The sequence below is a fragment of the Embiotoca jacksoni genome, unplaced genomic scaffold, assembly GCF_022577435.1.
Source record: "Embiotoca jacksoni isolate LCO1_2020_lvr unplaced genomic scaffold, fEmbJac1.0.p SCAF_27, whole genome shotgun sequence".
NCBI lineage: Eukaryota > Metazoa > Chordata > Actinopteri > Embiotocidae > Embiotoca > Embiotoca jacksoni.
In genome coordinates, this window is record NW_027185378.1 from 2,752,261 (window position 1) to 2,771,735 (window position 19,475).

Below are 19,475 nucleotides of genomic sequence, written 5' to 3' on the forward strand. Positions count from 1 at the left end.
TGGGGAAAAGCAAGTAAAACCCAGTTTTAGATCACAGATTGAAGGTGAGGTGTAACTGATTTAGATTGTTGCTGGAAAACTTGAAGCGGTGTGAACTGGTTCGTCTCAGACTCTGACGGTGTTGCCTGCAACTCAGCTTGTCAAGTCGCCAGTGGGTAGTTTTAGAGAGCAGCTAAGGCACATCACTTCTTTCAAAAGCCAATCAGCTTATAGCAAAGTGAGCTTGTCACGCCGGTTACAAACCAAAATGGTTAGATGAGTTTTGGACTTCAGAGAGAGACGATATACAAATCCATTTATCAGACTAACAGCCACGTCTGTATGTCCCAGCTTCCAGTTGATGCATTGGAGATGTCTCCCCCTCTTTCACTGTTTCATCACGACTAAAAATGCAATTGTTGCAAGCAACTCACTGTCAATGTTGTCATTCATGTTTTAAGATGCTAAAAATGATGTCTAGCCCAAGCAGCAAACGACAGGGATGTCACCCGTTGGTTTGTGAACAGCTGTTATGAAGCCTCGAGTTTAGATTTCGGCATCTCGCTAGTTCAGAGCGGTTTGGAGCAGGAAGTGACCATATTTGGACAATCAGGGGAGGAGCGAGCGGTGGATCTGACTCGATCTGGTTGGAAAGCCCAGGACATTATGCCACGCCCACATCAAGTAGAAACGTGACTGCAAAACACTGTCAATCAAACAGACACGCCCCCAAAAACGCATCTTTTTGAGGCTTAATTTCCAGCGGATTGCGAGTAGTTCCAAGTTTCATATCATCACGACTTTTTGGTCTGAACTAATCTTATGTGAATCTCGAGGTTAGAATATTTTAGCAAAGGGAAAGCAAAGAGCAGCAAAAGGTGAAGACAAACTACTCTTTTTATCGTTGTATGCATTTAGTCAAATAATGTTTCAAAGGTCTATCAGACCTATTTGATATATGGCTGATATATAACCCAAAAATATATAACCAAAAACTATGGGAATGTGTGGAACATTTAGAAACTTTTTTCAGCCACTGAGCGACTTTCATTTGAATAAACAAGGAGGCGTTTTATTATCTAGTGTCTAATTCTCCTTATATCTGAGTAACTCACTTTCTTTTCACAGTTGTGATTATTTATAATTTATTTATCTGTTGAAAAACTAGCATTTCAACAAATATATAAAAAAATGTGTCCACCTTTCTTCCTTTTGTTAGTTGTTGTGTTTGTAAAGAAACAAACAATAGAAAGTTTCATTAAAAAAAAAAAAAAAAAAAAAAAAAAAAAAAAAGTGTATCATGGTAGGTAGGTAGGTAGGTATATACTTTATTAATCCCAGAGGGGAAATTTTTTCGCCACAGCAGCATACATACAGAAGCAATAATAGAAACAATAGAATAAAATAATAGAATAGAATAATAGAATAGAAAAGCAATAAAATAAAATAGCAGTAAATAGCAGTAAAAAATATAAATATAAAATATAAAATGCACAGTATATACAGTATATATACAGTACATTATATATCTATATATATTATATACAACAAACCAATAAACACAGTCAACATATATATATATATATATGTCTATATATACACATACAGTACAGTATATATCTATATATATAATATACAAGCAACCAAGAAACACAGTCAACAGTGTTATTGTACTGTGATGGATTTTGCCAGAGGTGAGTTATTGTAAAGTCTTATGGCAGTGGGCAGGAATGATCATCAACCATTTTTTTCTGCAGGCTGTCTGTTAATCCCGAGCTGTTTTAACCTGAATCTGCTCGATTGTGAACACGAAAAGGTTCGATATCCCTCCTTTATGCCTCCTTCCTAACTGCGTGCTCACACACGCATGCTGACTGGAAGTAAACGGGTCACATCGTACGTTTGAGTCATCTTTCTTATTTGTCGGAAACAAATGATAATATTCATGGAAGCAGCTCTTTTTGGTGGGATGAAAGAGATGGTTACTGCCGGAAGCTCCGCTGCTACCAGAAACTACATGGCGAAGCCATTAGAGAGAACATCAGGCGAATTCATGGAAAGTTTGTTTTTTTGTGTCTGGTTAAAACAGTAGAGATGCCCCTCGCCGAGGTGAGAGGAAGGCTACCTGCAGTTCCAGGCGAGCAGCAGTGAGTGATGACAGGAAAATTGCATTATGTGCAACCATGAATCATTACAAACAAGCCTTTAAAAAGGCTCCCTCACTGTAATTACCTCCTCCGTGATGCTCTATTACGGGGTACTTCATTACCTTCTATTACCTCGCCGTGCCTGCCTTGGCAGATGTAGACCTCACACTGACTAACAACGCTTGGCAGGTGAATCTACAACACTCGTCTGTTTGAGACACACACACACACACACACACACACACACACACACACACACACACACACACACACACACACACACACACACACACACACACGCACGCACGCACAAAAAGAGCAGCGTTTTAAAGGAGGATTACGTAATCTGCTGAGAGTTTACAGCCTTCTGCAGCTGAAACAAAGAAAAAAAAAAGTTCTTTTTTAAAAGTGGGCTTAAGAAAATTTGTCATTCTTATGTTTCCCAGGTCTTTGTAGCACATAATATGAAGCCATAAAAAGGTCTCCTAGCTTTGGATTGGCTTAATATGACAGGTGAGAGGTTAGCTGGGAACACTGAAATAAGAAGTCTGATTTTTATTGTTTTTTGGGGGTTAAAGCTTCACCAATCAAGACACGACTAACAACATAGAATTCTAACAGGAAGCAACTGTTTTCATCAAAATATCTCAAAACAGGGTGAAAAGGAGAGTGACTGGTGAAATTATATTTATCAGGTGGGAAAAAACATGACTTCAAATAAACAGGCTACTATTGTTGGATGTAGAAATAGGCAACTGTTTGCCAGCTTTATAACGCGCTGCAGCCTCTTCTCATACTGCAGTTTTACGTAATGTTCCGTACAACACGTCAGATCCCTTTGGGTACATTAAAGTTAAATATGTAAAGGAAGTTTACTTAAAATAATTCGATCAAATAAATCTCTTTTTGCTGCCCTCAAATGGTCAAAACAGCCTGTTCATGTTCCAAATGGTCTCCCCAGTCACAAAAAAACAGCAGCAGGTTCCGCTCAGATTTCTGCCCATTTTAATGAACAGAAACAGAATTTTGTTTGTGGTTCCTGCCATGGAAACCTTCAGTATATTTGATAAACAGCTTGTTTTACTGCAAAAATGGGTGCCCAGCGGGTTGTTTACGTTACATACTTTAAAAATATGTATTAACTATATGCAGTTTGTATTATGTCTTTATTTTTTCTTTTACTTCTCAAAGAGAAAAACACGGTCAAATATAAAGTGTATTTCTGCAGGAATGCCTCGTTAACAATGGAGTCGATGAAGCGTCCGCAGGAGTAGAGACAGACTAAGCTGATCACAGAAAAGTGGATCAGTACAGTGAGAGAGTGGGGGGGAGAAAAGGGGGGTGGGTTATGTGTGTGTGTGTGTATGTATGTGTGTGTGTGTGGGGTGGGAGGTGGGGTGGGGCGGGGGAAAGGGGCAATCTCAGGAAAAGCAGAATGAATGAACGAATGAAAACATATTGGTCATCCTGAGTTCAGCCCCACTTCCCCGCTGCGAGCCCCGACTGTGGGCTGCTTCACTGCCTCGCTGCCCAGGCTCCGCTGGGCCGCTGGGCACCGATCCAGTTTTCTGTCCAAATTACCAGCTCCGCTTCGCAGAAGAAGGCCAGCGGGGTGAGAAGATCTCACCCTCCAACACCCCCCCACCCTCCCCTCCAGCGCCGTCTGAACCCCTCGCTGGCCCGGTGCGAAGCTGACGGAGCGACGCGGATGGCCCTGGGTTGCACCTGCACCGGGGGGGCTTTCCAGCTCTCCTCCCCCGTTTGGTTCACACACACACACACACACACACACACACACACACACACACACACACACACACACACACACACACACACACACAAGCAAACCCCCAGACCAGAACCCTCTTGGCCTTTCTGTGGGTTTCAATCAGGTCGAGAAATTCACAGAGAATCCAAACGTTGGAGCGTTCGCCGGCGATGTTAGCTTGGACACAAAGATGCATCAAAATGTGAAAGGGAAACTTGGCAGTCATAAAGAATTATTCAACTGAATTAAACAGCCGATTTGTTTGAGAAAGTGATGACTAACTAATTTTATTTTTCATAAAGTCGACCTGTTAGCGTCCCAATTATCATGTTAGTTTACAGACAAACCTTGTGTCAAGAAACAAAAATAAAGAGGACAGTTAGATTTAATGCAAATTCCTGTGGCGTTGCAATATTTTGCATTGCATCGACACCTTCTGAGCAATAATCGATCTGCAACATCTGGCATATACAATATTTTCCTGGCTTGTTGGGGTGAATCTTAACATAAAAACATCACACTAGAATAACATTCCTCAGCGTTTGGATGTTCAGTGACACAGGCGGCACCAGTGTCCCTGAATGCAACATACATTGAGCAAAACATGCAAAAATGGAGTTTTGCAGTAGTAGTCCCTTTCTGTCCAATCGTTCATGACTTCAGTCTGTCCCAGACAATTAGCACGCTTCATAACGGAACAAGTGATACTCAGGTCGTTCCAGAGCATCCAAAACACAAATGTGCATAATTCTAAAAAATAAGGAGTTAATTCTGTCTCCTGCTTGAATAAAATATTTATGATGCTGACATCATCCAGGATAAAACTGCAAACAATCTCTCAAGTGTTCACGGACTAAGAAACGTCCTCCCCCTGGAAGGTTCGGAGTGTCGGGGTATCATGGACGACGGGCGGCTTCCTGCGGCTCTGCTGTTTGTCCCGGCCCTGCCTCAGGGTTGGGGGTTGTGTTTACCTCATAACAAAAAGCAACATGGTTTTGATGCCCTGCCAGTGTGCTGCTGTGTAAACTGTAAACAATATACTCACACACACACACACACACACACACACACACACACACACACACACACACACACACACACACACACACACACACGCACGCACACACTGCTCCCTCTCTCTCTGGGTAGAAGTTACACAAACTAACATCAGGTGGTTCTCTCATCACCACCACTATGCTGCCATTGGGCAAGGCACTTCACCTCCCAGCTGCCGCCTCTCGTTCCACAGCAGCTTCCAAAAAGTGAATCGTTTAAAAGGTATTTTTTTGCCTTGTAGACGAGTATGAGCCAAATATTTTTTCCATGCAAGCGAAGACAAAGTTTGATTTATAATTTTCAGTAAATATACTTTAGCGTCAACCTCCTAGGTTTCCTTTTTAAGGAGACATGAATTCAGCATTTGGACTTTGTAGAGGTTGAAAAGTGTCTCTGCTCTTGCACCAAATGATTACATCATAACGTAGCAGCAAACAATAATAGTTGTATGAAATCATCAAAGATAGTGAAGCCAACTTGCTGTTCTGATGATTTTCACAACAAGTGGATAGCAATGGCTCTACTTTATTAGAAAATTATGATCAAAACTATTCTATGGAAAATCTTTGGGGTAATTTTATATATACATGTCTATAAATTAATTGGATTGAACTCACAAAATCATTTGGTGGGCTTTTTATTTATGGGCAACTGTGGTTGTGAGGACCTCTAAGGTTAAAAAATGTTGGCTTTTATTCCTTTGTTGTTCTAGTTCTATTTAATTTTCTGTGTGGAAAAATTACGAGGTAATGATAAAAAGTAATGTTAGAGATGACTGCACACAACACGTTCGGTTATTATTCCTTTCTTCAACCCGCTAAAATGATCTTTTAGTGTTCCTCTTGACAACATCTCTTCGTCTTTCCCTCTAAAATCTGTGGTTTTATTCAGCTGCTTCAGCCAAGAGTTGACCAGCTCAGCCGTGACCTCTGAGCAGACATGCAGGGCAGTGAACCCGGACAAATGTGGTTGAGGAACCTCAGAACTAGTGAACCTCCGACATACTAACTCTCTCACACACACACACACACACACAAACCACCATCTGAAAACCATCAGGAGTGATGCTCTCTCACACAGCCCCTTAAACAAACCCTCCACACACACACACACACACACACACACACACACACACACACACACATATATACACACGCTCATACACACCCCACCCCGACCACACCACCCCATCTCAGTGAATGCTTCTCCAGCTCTTTTCCATGGAGGCTGATTCCGCCCTCTGGATGAACCTTTCCCAAGGACCCTCGGCTCGGAGGGGGCTGGATTAGAGGGAGGAAGGGTGTGTGTGTGTGTGTGTGTGTGTGTGTTTGTGCGAGTGCAAAAGGAGGATTTAGATTCATAGATTTTATGGCACAAATGGATTTGGTTGATGTTATTTTTGTTTTTTTTAAAAAAGCATAAAAATGATTGAATAATCAAACAATTTTTTTCAGTAAAATAATTAAAGTTAATAAAAGAGGGGGAGACTTTTATTTCACAAAGTGAAGAAGTTTTGTTCAAGTTTATGAAGGTAAGGACCATCGACCCCCACCCTGACATCTAACCACACACACACACACACACACACACACACACACACACACACACACACACACACACACACACACACACCAATCTCATACTGCACCGCAGGGGCTCCTCTCTGGACTCCCCCCATCATGCACCTGTTCACAACTCTGTCCCAGCCTGCCCTCCAGCATTCCTCCACACACACACACACACACACACACACACACACACACACACACACACACATCCACAGAAACATGTACAAACTCTGACATCCTGCAAGATAAAACCCTAAAAAAATAACATCACTATTTCAGTTTCCTGCATTAAAGCACGGTTTCTATCAACAGACTTATTTGATCTGCAGCAAACAGCTCAGAATCTACAAACGAGTGATCGACATTCGGCACTGAGCGTGAAGTCTGTACATCCCCAACATGAAATATGGCTCTTTCTTCCTGCCTGCCAAGGCTGTGTGCAAATATCAGCGCCTCAGACAGGCTGCAGCGCCAAGGCCTCGTCTAACCCCTTTATTTTCAGCCTGGAGGTGTCAGGACTTGTATGAGAGCTGCGGCGCCGTGTGGGAAGGTTTTCCTCTCAGCCACATCAGGCAGCACTCTCATCAAATACAGTCTGAGCAAAGATTTTCTGGAGACTGCTGGTAGTTTTTGAGCACAAATATGTCTAATACAGAAAATGAATCGCATGTATGTGGATAGAGTGCATCACAGGTTTGTAAAATTTCTGTCTACGAGGGCGTAGTGGCCAGTGGGCGTCGCGATGTGACGTACAAAAAAGATTTCAGACGGGGAGGGAATGAAAAACAGAATGCTCATGTAGGAAACATGTCAGACCAACTTAAGACAAGAAAACGCAGCATCATGGTCTTGACTTTACTGTCAGTGTGGCAGGAGAGTCGTGGACAGTTAACACGAACAAAATCTGCAGCTTTGGACAAAGAAATACCCAAAAACATGGCAAATTTTGTCGCTAACTTTCTCAGTATTGTGAATTGTTAAAAGATGTTAACCATTAATTACTGTTTAAATAATTTTATTGTATATAGAAAAAGTTTAAAAACCCAGTGCACAAAAATAAAAATACACCAAGAAGGTACAAAGTTAGAGAAATCACTAACAAATCTGCAACTTTGGACAAAGACAGCAACAAAGAAATACTTATAAAAGTAGTTAAACTATTGCAAATTTTATTAATAAGTCAATTGTTAAAAGAAGGTAACTATTAATTATTGTTTGATATATTTTAATTATTTTATTGTGTGTAGAAAAAAAAATTTAAAATAAAAATACGCCAAGAAGGTCAAAAGTTAGAGAAACCACCAACATGCTGCTCCCACATCTGCCTTTTCTGCACTTTGTTGCCAACACTTTGCAGACTATGACAGAAAAATTAAATGAGAATAAAAGGAAACCAAATCCAGTGCGAAAACTGCACATAAATCACCAGAAAAATGTGTTTTCTTTAATATAAAAATGCCAGTTAAGGTCCAGAAGAGTTTCTGAAGGTGGCCAAAATTAAGGTGGTAAATTATGTAAATGATAAATGACATTTTTTTTATTGCCATGTGTTGTATCAGCTCCCATTTTTCTAACAGGTGCTCCTTTGTTCTGTGGTGAGGCTGAAAGTCATATTTTTGTCAAAGCAAAATGGCCAAAGCGAAGGTGTTACAGTTTGTTTTGTTGTTTCCTGGGGGGGCAGTGAGAGTGAGTTCACCTCTTCTTGATCTCCCCTCTCTGTTTACCTCTGCTCCTCCTCCTCCTCCTCCTCCTCCCCCTCCTCCCCCTCCCTTCATCCCACTTCGACCCGGGGCCATGGACATCCAGGGCTCCGAGGTCCGGGCAACAACAATAGCCAGACTGTGCTGTCCTCAGCCCCAGTCCCGCACAATGACCACGTCCATGCTGATTAGCGTGGGGTGGCGGTGGAGCCCGGTCCGGACGGGGCTAATAGCTTATTACGCAGTGTAAAGTGACAGTGTGATCTGGAGTTGTGCCAGGAGAATGGGCCCAATTAAAGGAGAAAAGAGAGGAGGGAGTGTGTGTGTGTGTGTGTGTGTGTGTGTGTGTGTGTGTGTGTGTGTGTGTGTGTGAGGAGGGTGTGGTGGGAGTATCGGGGGGTGGGGGGGGGGGTGAGGACGAGGGCAGCCATGTACATTCCTCTGAGCTTTGGTCTAATTCGCCCATGACGGGTTCCCTGGGGACTGACACCCTCCTTGGTTGAAAATATTTGAGTATCCTCCTGCTCTGTTGCTCCACAACACATCTGAAATAAAACCCCAAACACACTGGCGGGCTGCGGTACCGCCGCACCGTTATGGGTAAACAACGCTGTTTACTTGTTGATACAGTCAGAGAAACGGGACACGGAGAACATGGAGGAGGAATATTCTTATTTGCACCGATACATGACAGTACTTTCACTTCACATGGCTGCCGCTGCACCATTTAAGTTTAAGCTCACCTGATGCTCTTACGCAGAGCAGATTACACTGAGTGCTAAAGCAGAATGAGCTTAAAAGGAGCATGCTGTTGGTTTTCTGTTTGTTCACCCACAAAGCAAATTTTGCTGGTTTTCAAAGAGTGATTTCCTGCCATCCAGGCAGCAAGCAGTTTGTTGGAATAACATGCAGGCTGGCAGATTTCTGTTTTACTTGCATTTCGCTACTTCTTTTTAATATGATGCTCTCATTAAAGTTTTATTTGGAGCAACATATGGTGCAAACTGTCCTCTCCTGAGCTGAATCAGACAGCACACCTAATTTTGCTCCTAAAGATTGTGAAGCAACAAATCTTTGTTTATAAACCTACAGAGATGTGTTCATATCATCAATGTATAAAGAATAATAAATCTGCGTTCCAATATTAATTTGATCCACTAAAAGTTGTGCATTGACCACCTAAACTTCCTGGTTTTGGGCCCAGACAACATGCACATTTCAGAGTTCCTCTAACCAAGCGTGTTGGCTCGTCAAACACTTAAATGGGATGACCTAATGGACTTTAATAATATGGGTGTTTATTATGCAAAGATAAATATATTCTTCATGTTACAACCATTAACTTTTCAATAGATGTACAAGGGATTCATGGGTAAAGGAAAACTATAAGGCAAGGCAAGGCAAGGCAAGTTTATTTGTAAAGCACATTTCAACAAGGCAATTCAAAGTGCTTCACATAAAACCATTAAAAGCATCAAAACATAAGGCAAAAGAAAAGGACATTTAAAAACAATTAAGAACATTGATCAAAACATTAAAAACAGTCATTAAAACATTAAACAAGCTAAAAATAGAATAAAAGTTGCAGAGCAGTTTAAGAAATAGAATACAGAAGTAAAATGCAGAAATGCAGGAAATTGATCAACATCCTTAAGTCTGGTTCAATTGAAGGCAGCAGCAAACAGAAAAGTCTTCAATCTTGATTTGAAACAGCTGAGAGTCTCAGCAGACCTGCAGTTTTCTGGGAGTTTGTTCCAGATATGTGGAGCAGAAAAACTGAACGCTGCTTCTTCATGTTTAGTTCTGACTCTGGGAACAGAAAGGAGACCCGTCCCAGACGACCTGAGGGGTCGGGATGGTTCATAAGGTCGCAACGGATCAGAAATGTATTTTGGCCCTAAACCATTCAGTACTTTATGAACCAACAGCAGGATTTTAAAGTCAATTATTTGTTGGACAGGAAGACGGTGTAAAGACCTCAGAACTGGAGTGATGTGATCCACTTTCTTAGTCTTAGTGAAGACTCGAGCTGCAGCGTTCTGAATCAGCTGCAGCTGTCTGTTGACTTTTTACAGAGACCTGTAAACACACCGTTACAATAGTCGAGTCACATTGCCAACATTGCCTCATAGTCATCGACCATAAAAATGCACGTAGAGTCCAGGTCGGCAGTGGAAGTGCCTCAAACTGCAATACCATTGCCACTAGGGGCTGGCTCCAAAAAAATAATCAGGCTCCAATAGAGTCCCATTTAAAAAGCATAAAAATAAATGTGTTCCAAAAGTCTTTATGGTGTCATTGGCTCTTTCCGATCAATGTTCTTGTTTTTAACTGTATAATAGATTGCATCATTGGCCTCAGAGAGAGGCATGGTTGGGGGGTGTGCCTGGTTTGACTGACACCCCTGGGTTGCAGTCAGGTTGCCAATATAGTTGGGCAGGGATAGTGTCTTTACACTCAGCCAGATTTATGAGTCAGATCCAACCCTTGTTTCTCTCCAGCTCCTCCAAATATGGTCACTTCTGTCACCAAAAAAACCCCAAAAAACAAGATGGTGACGGCCAAAATGCCAAACTGGATGCTTCAAAATGGTTAATTGCCCAGCACTCATTGGGCTTTGTTAGGATGTAAATAGAAAGCAGTGATTTTTTTTTTTTAGACAGTTGTAGCTCAGCATCAACAAAACTGAACCAATATCTACATGCTCACCAAGTTTGTAATCAATCACAAACATGGAAGCAGCGTATTTAGAAATCATGTGACCAAACTACAACCACTGTCTCCATCCTCCCTGAAGAACCATTAAACTAACTTTTCAAGATGAATGGGATTATCTTCACTTTAAAATGATTTATAATCACATCCCTGCATCATACTGGCTCTCATTGTCCACACAGCCTCACTGTGATTAACTCCACCCTTTAAACAATGAGTAACCTTTGTACGTCTTCTGACATGTTGTTGACTATCTCCTGTTGGAGATTATAAAGTACATGCGAGTAAAAAATATATTTGAAACAGTCGTCAAAAATGCTGTGTTGTCTTGTCTGTTTTGAATGATGGATTTATCTTGTTTATTACCAGTAAAACTGAAGCCTGTTGTGTCCTTCGCTTCTCATTTTGTTACAGTAAACAACAACAAGTAGTAAACAGCTGTCCGAGGGCTTACAGCACTTGATCGAGTCATCAGTGGAGACGCAGCACTTCCCCATTGGTGGATAAAGTGTAATAAAGCTATAGTACCAAAGTGTTACTGGGATTTTTCTCAATTGGATGTGGAGTCTGTCAGTTCGATGTTTAAGCTCCAGGAGGAAGAACAACAGAAGGGGTTAATGTAATCCATTTCATTGGTGGGGGCCTCTAATAACTGCTCTCTCCCCGCATCTCCATTGGCCCGCGGAGTTTCCATTGTGCTGGCCGGTGCAGGTGTGGGACATGCTTTGTTGATCATAATCCCCCCGGCGAGGGGAGAGGCTTTGAGTGTGTTTGACGTACCCCACCGGCAGGCCCTTTGCTCCTCGGCCGCCGAGCAGCCACCGTCTCCCGCCGCCGCTCATGGGATCCGACAGGCGGAAAAATAATGAACAACACCTCAACCCGGAGCTGACCTGGCTCCAATTCACCAGCTCCACACGAGGGGTAAACGAACCACTTAATTGAGCCTTCCAGGATCAAATCGCACTCTGGACCCCCCCGAGCCACCCCGACTATCAACCCTCTCCAACCTCCTTCCCGGACACAACCCATCAAGATGTTTTCCGACACACTCAGCCCTCTCTCCGTCTTGCCTTATACTGCTCTGTTATACTTGTGTTAACAGTTACGCACAACAGAGGAAGCTTCACTGAACAGAGCGGGTACACAGTCTGTTTATAAGCTCATCACAAGTAACACATATCTCTGAGCTCCACCAAGGACATGCAACAAATCAAATCTTACAACACATCCTCATACCGAAATGACAACAAAGGTCCATTTCCATTCACTCCCAAAACAGTATATATAAACTAACATGCTCATGTACCTATACTAGCACAGGTCATCCACCAAACAACGTGACTGTTGTAGAGTACAATCAACAGGTGTCCCAGACATCTGTCACCACGGTAACAAGGTGGTTAACGATGCGAAATAGTCACAGTTTCGTTAGATTTAGGTACCAAACAGACTTGGTTAGGTTTCAGAAAAGATCAAGGTCTGTTATGTAAGAAAGTACGAATGTATGTACGCAAGTTCAAATAAGTCAAAAAGTCAAAGCAGTCTCCTGGTTGACAGTCCTGAGTTTGACCCATCCAACTGTCCCCCAACCTCCTTCTAGACTCTGTCACTCTTTATATTACATCATCTGGCTTCCTCCTTTTCTCCCTGCATAATTAGTATGATCACTGGAGGTTGCAGAAAATGTAAATATGGGTCATATTAAGCTGTTTGCTCAAGACTATCAATACGGTTTTAAGGGAGGATGACCAAAATTCTTAAAGAAACATCGTGCAGAATTCAGTGGAATCTAGTGGTGGGGTTGCAGATTGCCACCAATTGATCGCCAAGCTTGTTGGAGAAACAATGGTTGCCGTGGAACTCGCAAAAATGTTCCTCCCTATAATCACAGTTTGGTTTGTCCTTTCTGGGCTACTGTAGAAACATGGCGGTGCAACATGGCGAGCTCTGAGCAAAACATTAGTTTAGGGTTATGAAAAACAAACCTGGGTTAGGATCAGAACTCAGATCTCATTACCTTCGTCGAGTGACTTTTGTCACATGACTTCCATTACGTGACCTCCTTCTGTTTATGTACGTGTTCTTCACGCATTTAAGATCGAATAAACCGTCAGTCACCTCAAATGACGATTTTATGTGTGATTATATTCTTTAATCAAATGAAATACCAATTTTTTGGGGGGGGATTTGACTCAAATCTGCTTTGTCTTTGTGGATAATTTCAGGACGCTGCTGTTCCTGTCACCTGAACTGAGCCAGCCGCTCGGACACGACAACACTCTGCTGTCCTGATTTTACATCCCAGTCAGGGGTCCTCGATGAAGTTGATCTGCTGCCTTTCATGTGAAACATGCTGACAGCTGCTTTCTCTGCTCCACCGAAGATGTCTCTCATTAGTCGGGCGTCACTTCATCCCTAGCCATTATCGGAGGAAGAATTTGGGTTTGGGGGGGGGCATTTCAGGGCATGAACCTACAGTATACAGTCACCGATCAAAATAGCACCAGCAGTCCAAACTGCTTCCCACCCACTCCAACAATGCCGCTTTTCAAATGTCACCCGATAGAGCCGTGCGAATGCCAAATTAGGACGGGTGCCCGGTGTTCCAGGCGTAATAGAAGGCGATCGAACAGAGCCCGGGTCAGTGAATCCTCTCTAATGGAGAAGTTCACACTTGGCAGCGGTGTCTTCATTCACCACGCAGCACTGGTGCAGCCTGCCAGAGTGGAAAAGTTTTTGGAACCGCCGGTGCGACGCACACAAACGAGTGTGACATCTACAGGGTCATCCGATTGTCGCTTGGGAGTCATTCATCGCGGCATCAGACATCAGCACAATGTCTTAAATGTGATCAAATACATGCAAACTGATCCATATTCTGAGTATTAAGTTTGGGCGCTTCAACAAATTAGATCACAGTAACTCTTTGGCTTTGTAGCTGTTTTAATAAAGAGCTAAATTTAAAGGCCTTAATTAGTCGGTCAAAATATGATTAATTAAACAGGGGTCATATGAGTGCATGGGGTGAAATACCTTAAACGATGTTTTACTGTTTTCATATTACTGTTTTCTTTTTTTCTCCTTGCAACTATATTTTGATTCTCTGGTAAATACAAATTATGCAAAAGAAAAATATAGATGCTTATTAGTTTGCCAAAATTCTTATAAATCCAAGGGACGAAACAGAGACAAATTCAGGATAAAGGGAAAGTACCATCATATCAGTTTCATGGGACAGTGCTTAAGTACCTGGACACATGCATGGTGTGAATTATAAACAGTGAAAACTACATAAATCATCAAAACTTTGTGCCTGATCTGCACGCTGGGTGGCAAAATATTTGCAGAGGGAACTTCTTGATGTGTCGTCTCGTAACCAGAACAAAGCAAGATGGCCTCCTCTCGATTTGGGGCAAACACTGCCAGAGAACGGAGACAAAAGAGATGCTCAAATCCCATTGGTCTAAGGGGGATATCTTCACCTCTCTTCAGAGAGCCCCTAATTGAGACATGGGTATCTGCATGAAGGACGGCGGACAATGGCTCTATTGTTTTACCGTTTTCTGTGTCAAGACGTTTGTTGACTGCTGAGTCTTTGCAGAGAGTTTGGCTCAGATCCAAACTTGAACTTTCCAAATTTTTGGGCCAAAACTTTTCTTGGCAAAGCTCAACTGTGTGTGGCATTCAGGAGTAAATTAATTAATTAAAATTAATTTTTCAATTTAGAAATGATATAAGCACGTTAAAAATATAAGAAACGAATCGTTGGTGTCAAAATCTCATGCAAGGTCATGTTTTGAGAAACTTTTCAAACAATTTTTCAAACAATTTTAGATGATTTTTAAATTGTGATTATTTATCAAAAAATGGGACATTGATATAGAGCGTGCTTAGAAAATGTATGTGACAGAGATATCTTATTTATTTGGGAAACCCTAACCCTTTACTTACATTTAATTCTCCATGTACGTTATTCTCTGATTTCCTGCACATTTCACATATTACAAGTTTAGCTGGCCATTATTCAAATAATGTATTCTATAATTATTACCAAACTGTGAAGTTATTTCTAGGAAACTAGGATGTAAATTACTGATCCGTAAAACAAAGCATGACAGTGAACTTTCCTTGTGTTTATCATAACGTTTGCTGTCATTTTAATTAAGTCCATAAAACAGTGTCACAGGTGACAGGTAAGGCAATCAACCAGCGTAAGTGGAAATCTTCCCACTTTCTATCCACAGAAATCAAAAGTGTGAACGCCTCCTAAAAATGTTTTCCGATCATCTTCTGGGAGTAACGTCACTCCTCGAACACGAATCCCTGATTTTACAGCAGGAAAAACCGACTTCATAGAATAAAAGAAGCTGGTTTTAGTTGGATGCAAACTCGATCTTCAATCACTTCACTCAAAAAGTAAAGCCGGGGTCAGGCAGCGAGAAACAAAAGATGTCTTATTGAAAGGAGAATAAAAAAGAGGAATTATGAACACCGAGTAAAAATCCAAAAATTTTAATTCTCCTGCCAACCCTTGATTTTAGTGTGTAGGATGCACTTAAAAGTACTTTAAAATACTTTAAAGATTATTCTGGTCACGCTAAAAAAGCCCAGAGTGATTTTCTTTGAGGTTTATATGAGGTTGCATGGAGCTGAAATGGAGTAGAAGTAATAGATTATGAGATTAAAGAAAATTCATGGGAATGGAAATTATAATAAAGCCCTGAAAAACCTTTGATGTTTAAAAAGGATGCATGACAATACAATATAGAGACCACATAATATTTATTTATGATCACAGTTGAAACTGCCTGGAAGCCGTGTGTACTGTATAAAGATAAAAAAAAAAAAAAAGACAATAAGTAGATACAAAAGCCATTCAATGATTGTCACACTGAATCCTGAGAGTAACCATGATAAAGGATATAGCTTGTAATATAGGTATTTATATATATTTTTTATGACATCTGAGCTTTAGTGATACTGTTTTCGGTGCATTTTGTCAGCTAATATTCACTTCTGCTTGAATCAAACTAGACAACAGTAGAAAAATGCCTATTAGCATAAATAGCATAAATAGTCACAAACTATTCTTTTTTTTTATAATTTACAAAAATACACATTTATCAAGTCCACATGTATTTACATGAGCCTTAGTGCTGTGGTTTCAGTCAACATGGAGGATATAAAAATAAGGCAAGCCCTTTTTTTTTTTGTGTTCATATGTGTTAAATCAATTATTACTGCATTCGTCTAGATAGAAACCCGTCAGCAGGGAACTTTTATCTCATTTGATCGCTGTTTTTGAGGTAATGACGGACTCCCGAAGGCAACTTTGGCAGATTTGGGTTTATTCAGGAAGAAACTGTTTGAAAAATTTTGCCCGCTCCAAAAAACATTTGGCAAAAAAGGCAAAAATATCAAATGCATATTAACATCTTGGATGTGAAAGAGTGGTTTTGACTCAAAGCAAATAGGGAAAATATAAAATATATAGAAAAATATAAGTGTTCAGTGGGGTTTTTTACTTTGTAAGTTTCAGTTAGAAAGGAAATATAAGTGCTCATTTTTTGTTTGGCTTTCTGGATGATATTTCCACTATTGGAAAGTTTATTCAATTACCAAAAATCCTTATATATGCTCTTTAATCTCTGTGGTGAGCTGACGAGTGCAGGACGTGTTTTGTTTTTGGTGCCGGGGCTGCATGAGGCTGTATGAGGCTGCCTGTACTCAGACCTCTCAGAATCAGATGCATGTGTGAGAGTTTTCAGTGAGGATTCGAGGAGCAGGTCAGCAGTGTGGCGTTGTGGGCGAAGCGGCTCCTATAGCTCGGCCCCCTCTCTGGGGTAAATCAGGCTGTTGACGCTGAAGCTGTTGTAGAAGTGACTGTTGAACTGTCCGCTTTGCCCGCCGCCAAAAGTGTTGTAGTACACTCCACGGTTGAAATGCAAGCCCTCGCCGTGGTCCGACGCCGCCGAGTCCTGCCCGCCGTGGTTCGGGTGGTACGGACTCAGGGCCGTTATGTTCCTGTTCGACAGCTCGTTAACCAGTCCGAGGGACCCCTGTCGGCCGGGGGCCCCCGAGCTGAGTGCGGACATGTTGCTGTAAAAGTTATTGAAACACGGAGTGGCGGAGGCATGTCCGGGCGGCGACGATGACGATGAGCTCTTGTGGTTTTCGTTCATCGACTCCATCTCCGGGGAGGACGGCCCCAGGAGCGGAGGGCTGTCTGAGGGCTTCAGGGGGGCCGCCACTGACGGCCTGCCGTCCTCCACCTTCGTGGCCCCCGCTACCGCTGCTGCTGCTCCTCCAGCGCTGCTTGGATCCGACCGTCTTTTCCTTTTCCGGCGGAAATTTCCATTATCGAACATCTTTTCACAGTTTGGGTCCAGTGTCCAGTAGTTTCCTTTTCCTGTTGGTAGGAATAAAGAATTTAATTAGTTCAGTTTTGGTTAATTAAAACTTTATCTGATGTATATTGTACAGAACAATATTCTTAAATTTTACTGTCTAAATAAAACCCTCAATTTCTTTGTTCTGTTGGTGCAATTTTCAGCATTTTCCTATCAAAATATGACTCCACAAATCAAAGCACTAAGCTCAATTGCAGAAATCTGACATGGCACACATTTATCACACACTTTCAACATAAGCAAAAAAATCCCACAGAACAAATGTTTTCTGAATTTATAGTTTCTTGGAAAATGGTTTTAAGGTTTTTCTGCATTACAGGAATCTCTGCAGATTTACGTCACCTTTCCTGCAGCTGACTGGAGAACAGGTTGTAATTAAAAACAACATTCCAGTCATTTTTGAGTCCAATCCATGCATGATTTTGTAGAGAAAAAAAAACCTTCCATATTCAAGTAATATCATCAGATATATATATCTGCACTACATAATAACAGTAATCAACTTGTATGTTTCATTGTGTTTAAATATAATGCTGTATAATTTCTATGAATTTTTCTCCATAAAAATACATCCAATGAAGGCTCCCCCTTTTTTTTTTTTTTTTTTTACAGCTCAGTGTCTCCTTGAATAATATTTTAATAACTTCCTGCTTATAAAATATATTATCAGTTCAAGTCAGATTTTTTTGTAAACATTTTTAGGAGTTGATAAGACTAACCACTAATATAACTGATGAGGCTCCATTTATGAAAACTGTAATAAAGTAAAACTCCCAAATTTAGTGAGTTTAATTCATCATCACCATTCATTTATGTTCCATTTTAAAGCTTTAAATAACAGTCAGTTTAATTTATGCTGACTAAATTTCCTATTCAATTCAGCTTCAATAAGATTTCCCTGCAACAGACCACATATAATTCAAGATGATGTGTTTCTGGTGCGTTCACGGTACCTGGATCGTCCTCGTCCCTCGGCACCTTCTTGAAGCAGTCGTTCAGAGACAGATTGTGCCGGATCGAGTTCTGCCAGCCAGCTTTGCTCTTCTTGTAAAAGGGGAAATTGTCGGCCACGTACTGGTAGATCTGACTCAGGGTCAGCTTCTTCTCGTGCGCATTCTGGATGGCCATGGCGATGAGCGCGGAGTAGGAGTAGGGCGGACGCACGAGCTTCAGCAGCTCCTCCTGGCTGGCGATGGACAGCCAGCCCAGGTCGGGCCCGCCGAACCCAGGTGAGTTCGTTAGGAACTGCCGCTGGGAGCCGTAGGAGGGCGGGATGAACGACGCCGGGTTGTTACCGTGCAGGTAGGACGCGGAAGAGTTGACGCCCGGCCCGTTGAGCCACAGGTACGGGTTCGGGGACGACGCGTAGTCCCCCAGGCCGTAGCCGGCGGGTCTCTGCGCGCCCTGGAGGCTCTGCTGGTGGTACATGCTGCTGAAGTTGTCGCAGTAGACGGCGGCCATGTCCGGGGCCTCCTGGGCGCCTTTGGGTGGGAGAGAGCCGACGGTCGGGGAGGTGTGCTGCTGCTGCTGCTGCTGCTGCTGGTGGTGGTGCTGGTGATGGGACTGAGGGTCGATGGAGTTCATCACTCCCCGCGGGAAATCCCAAAGGAAACGCTGAAGCGGTTCAGGTGGCCTCTCCCGGTGAGCAGGCGGCAGCAACAAGTGTCAGGGAGGATGGAGCAGTTCGGGGAGTTTTAATAGTATAAACCCTTCGACAGCAGCCACATCCAGACACCACATAAGCCCCAACAGCCAATAGACACACACACCGGCTGAGAGGGGGCGTGGTCACGCTGTGCCTCATTCAGCTGAGAGCGGGTCAGTGGTTTCCCCAAATGTTTCCCCTGTCAGAACCTCCTGCAGAGGCACAACAGACGCCTGCTGGCTTCACATTTTCTCTGAGGGACGGAGGCTGTGATGGTTTAACCTCAGTCCTCAAACAACACACTGACTCAGTCCAGGAAGAAGACGAGGTTTCTGGGCCTCCTCTCACACCTGCAGCTGTTATAGAAGATCTCAGTCACTGTTTCAGTTTGAGGGAAGTTTTAACTTTCAGAACTTTTATCCAAAGTAAAAGTTGGTTTAATTTTTTTCTCCCAGTCATTATTATTCAGTATTCAACCTGATAT

General features: G+C 42.2%; 1 protein-coding gene across 1 annotated transcript; it reads right to left on the reverse strand.

The window, feature by feature from the left end:
- Positions 1-16,455: 16,455 nt before the first annotated feature.
- foxi2 (forkhead box I2) lies at positions 16,456-18,930 on the reverse strand. Its single transcript, XM_069160603.1, has 2 exons — positions 18,300-18,930; positions 16,456-17,345 (listed from the first exon to the last, which is right to left on the reverse strand). Exons 1-2 carry the CDS (start codon positions 18,928-18,930, stop codon positions 16,756-16,758), a joined length of 1,221 nt encoding a protein of 406 aa, XP_069016704.1. The 3' UTR covers positions 16,456-16,755.
- Between the last annotated feature and the right edge of the window lie 545 nt (positions 18,931-19,475).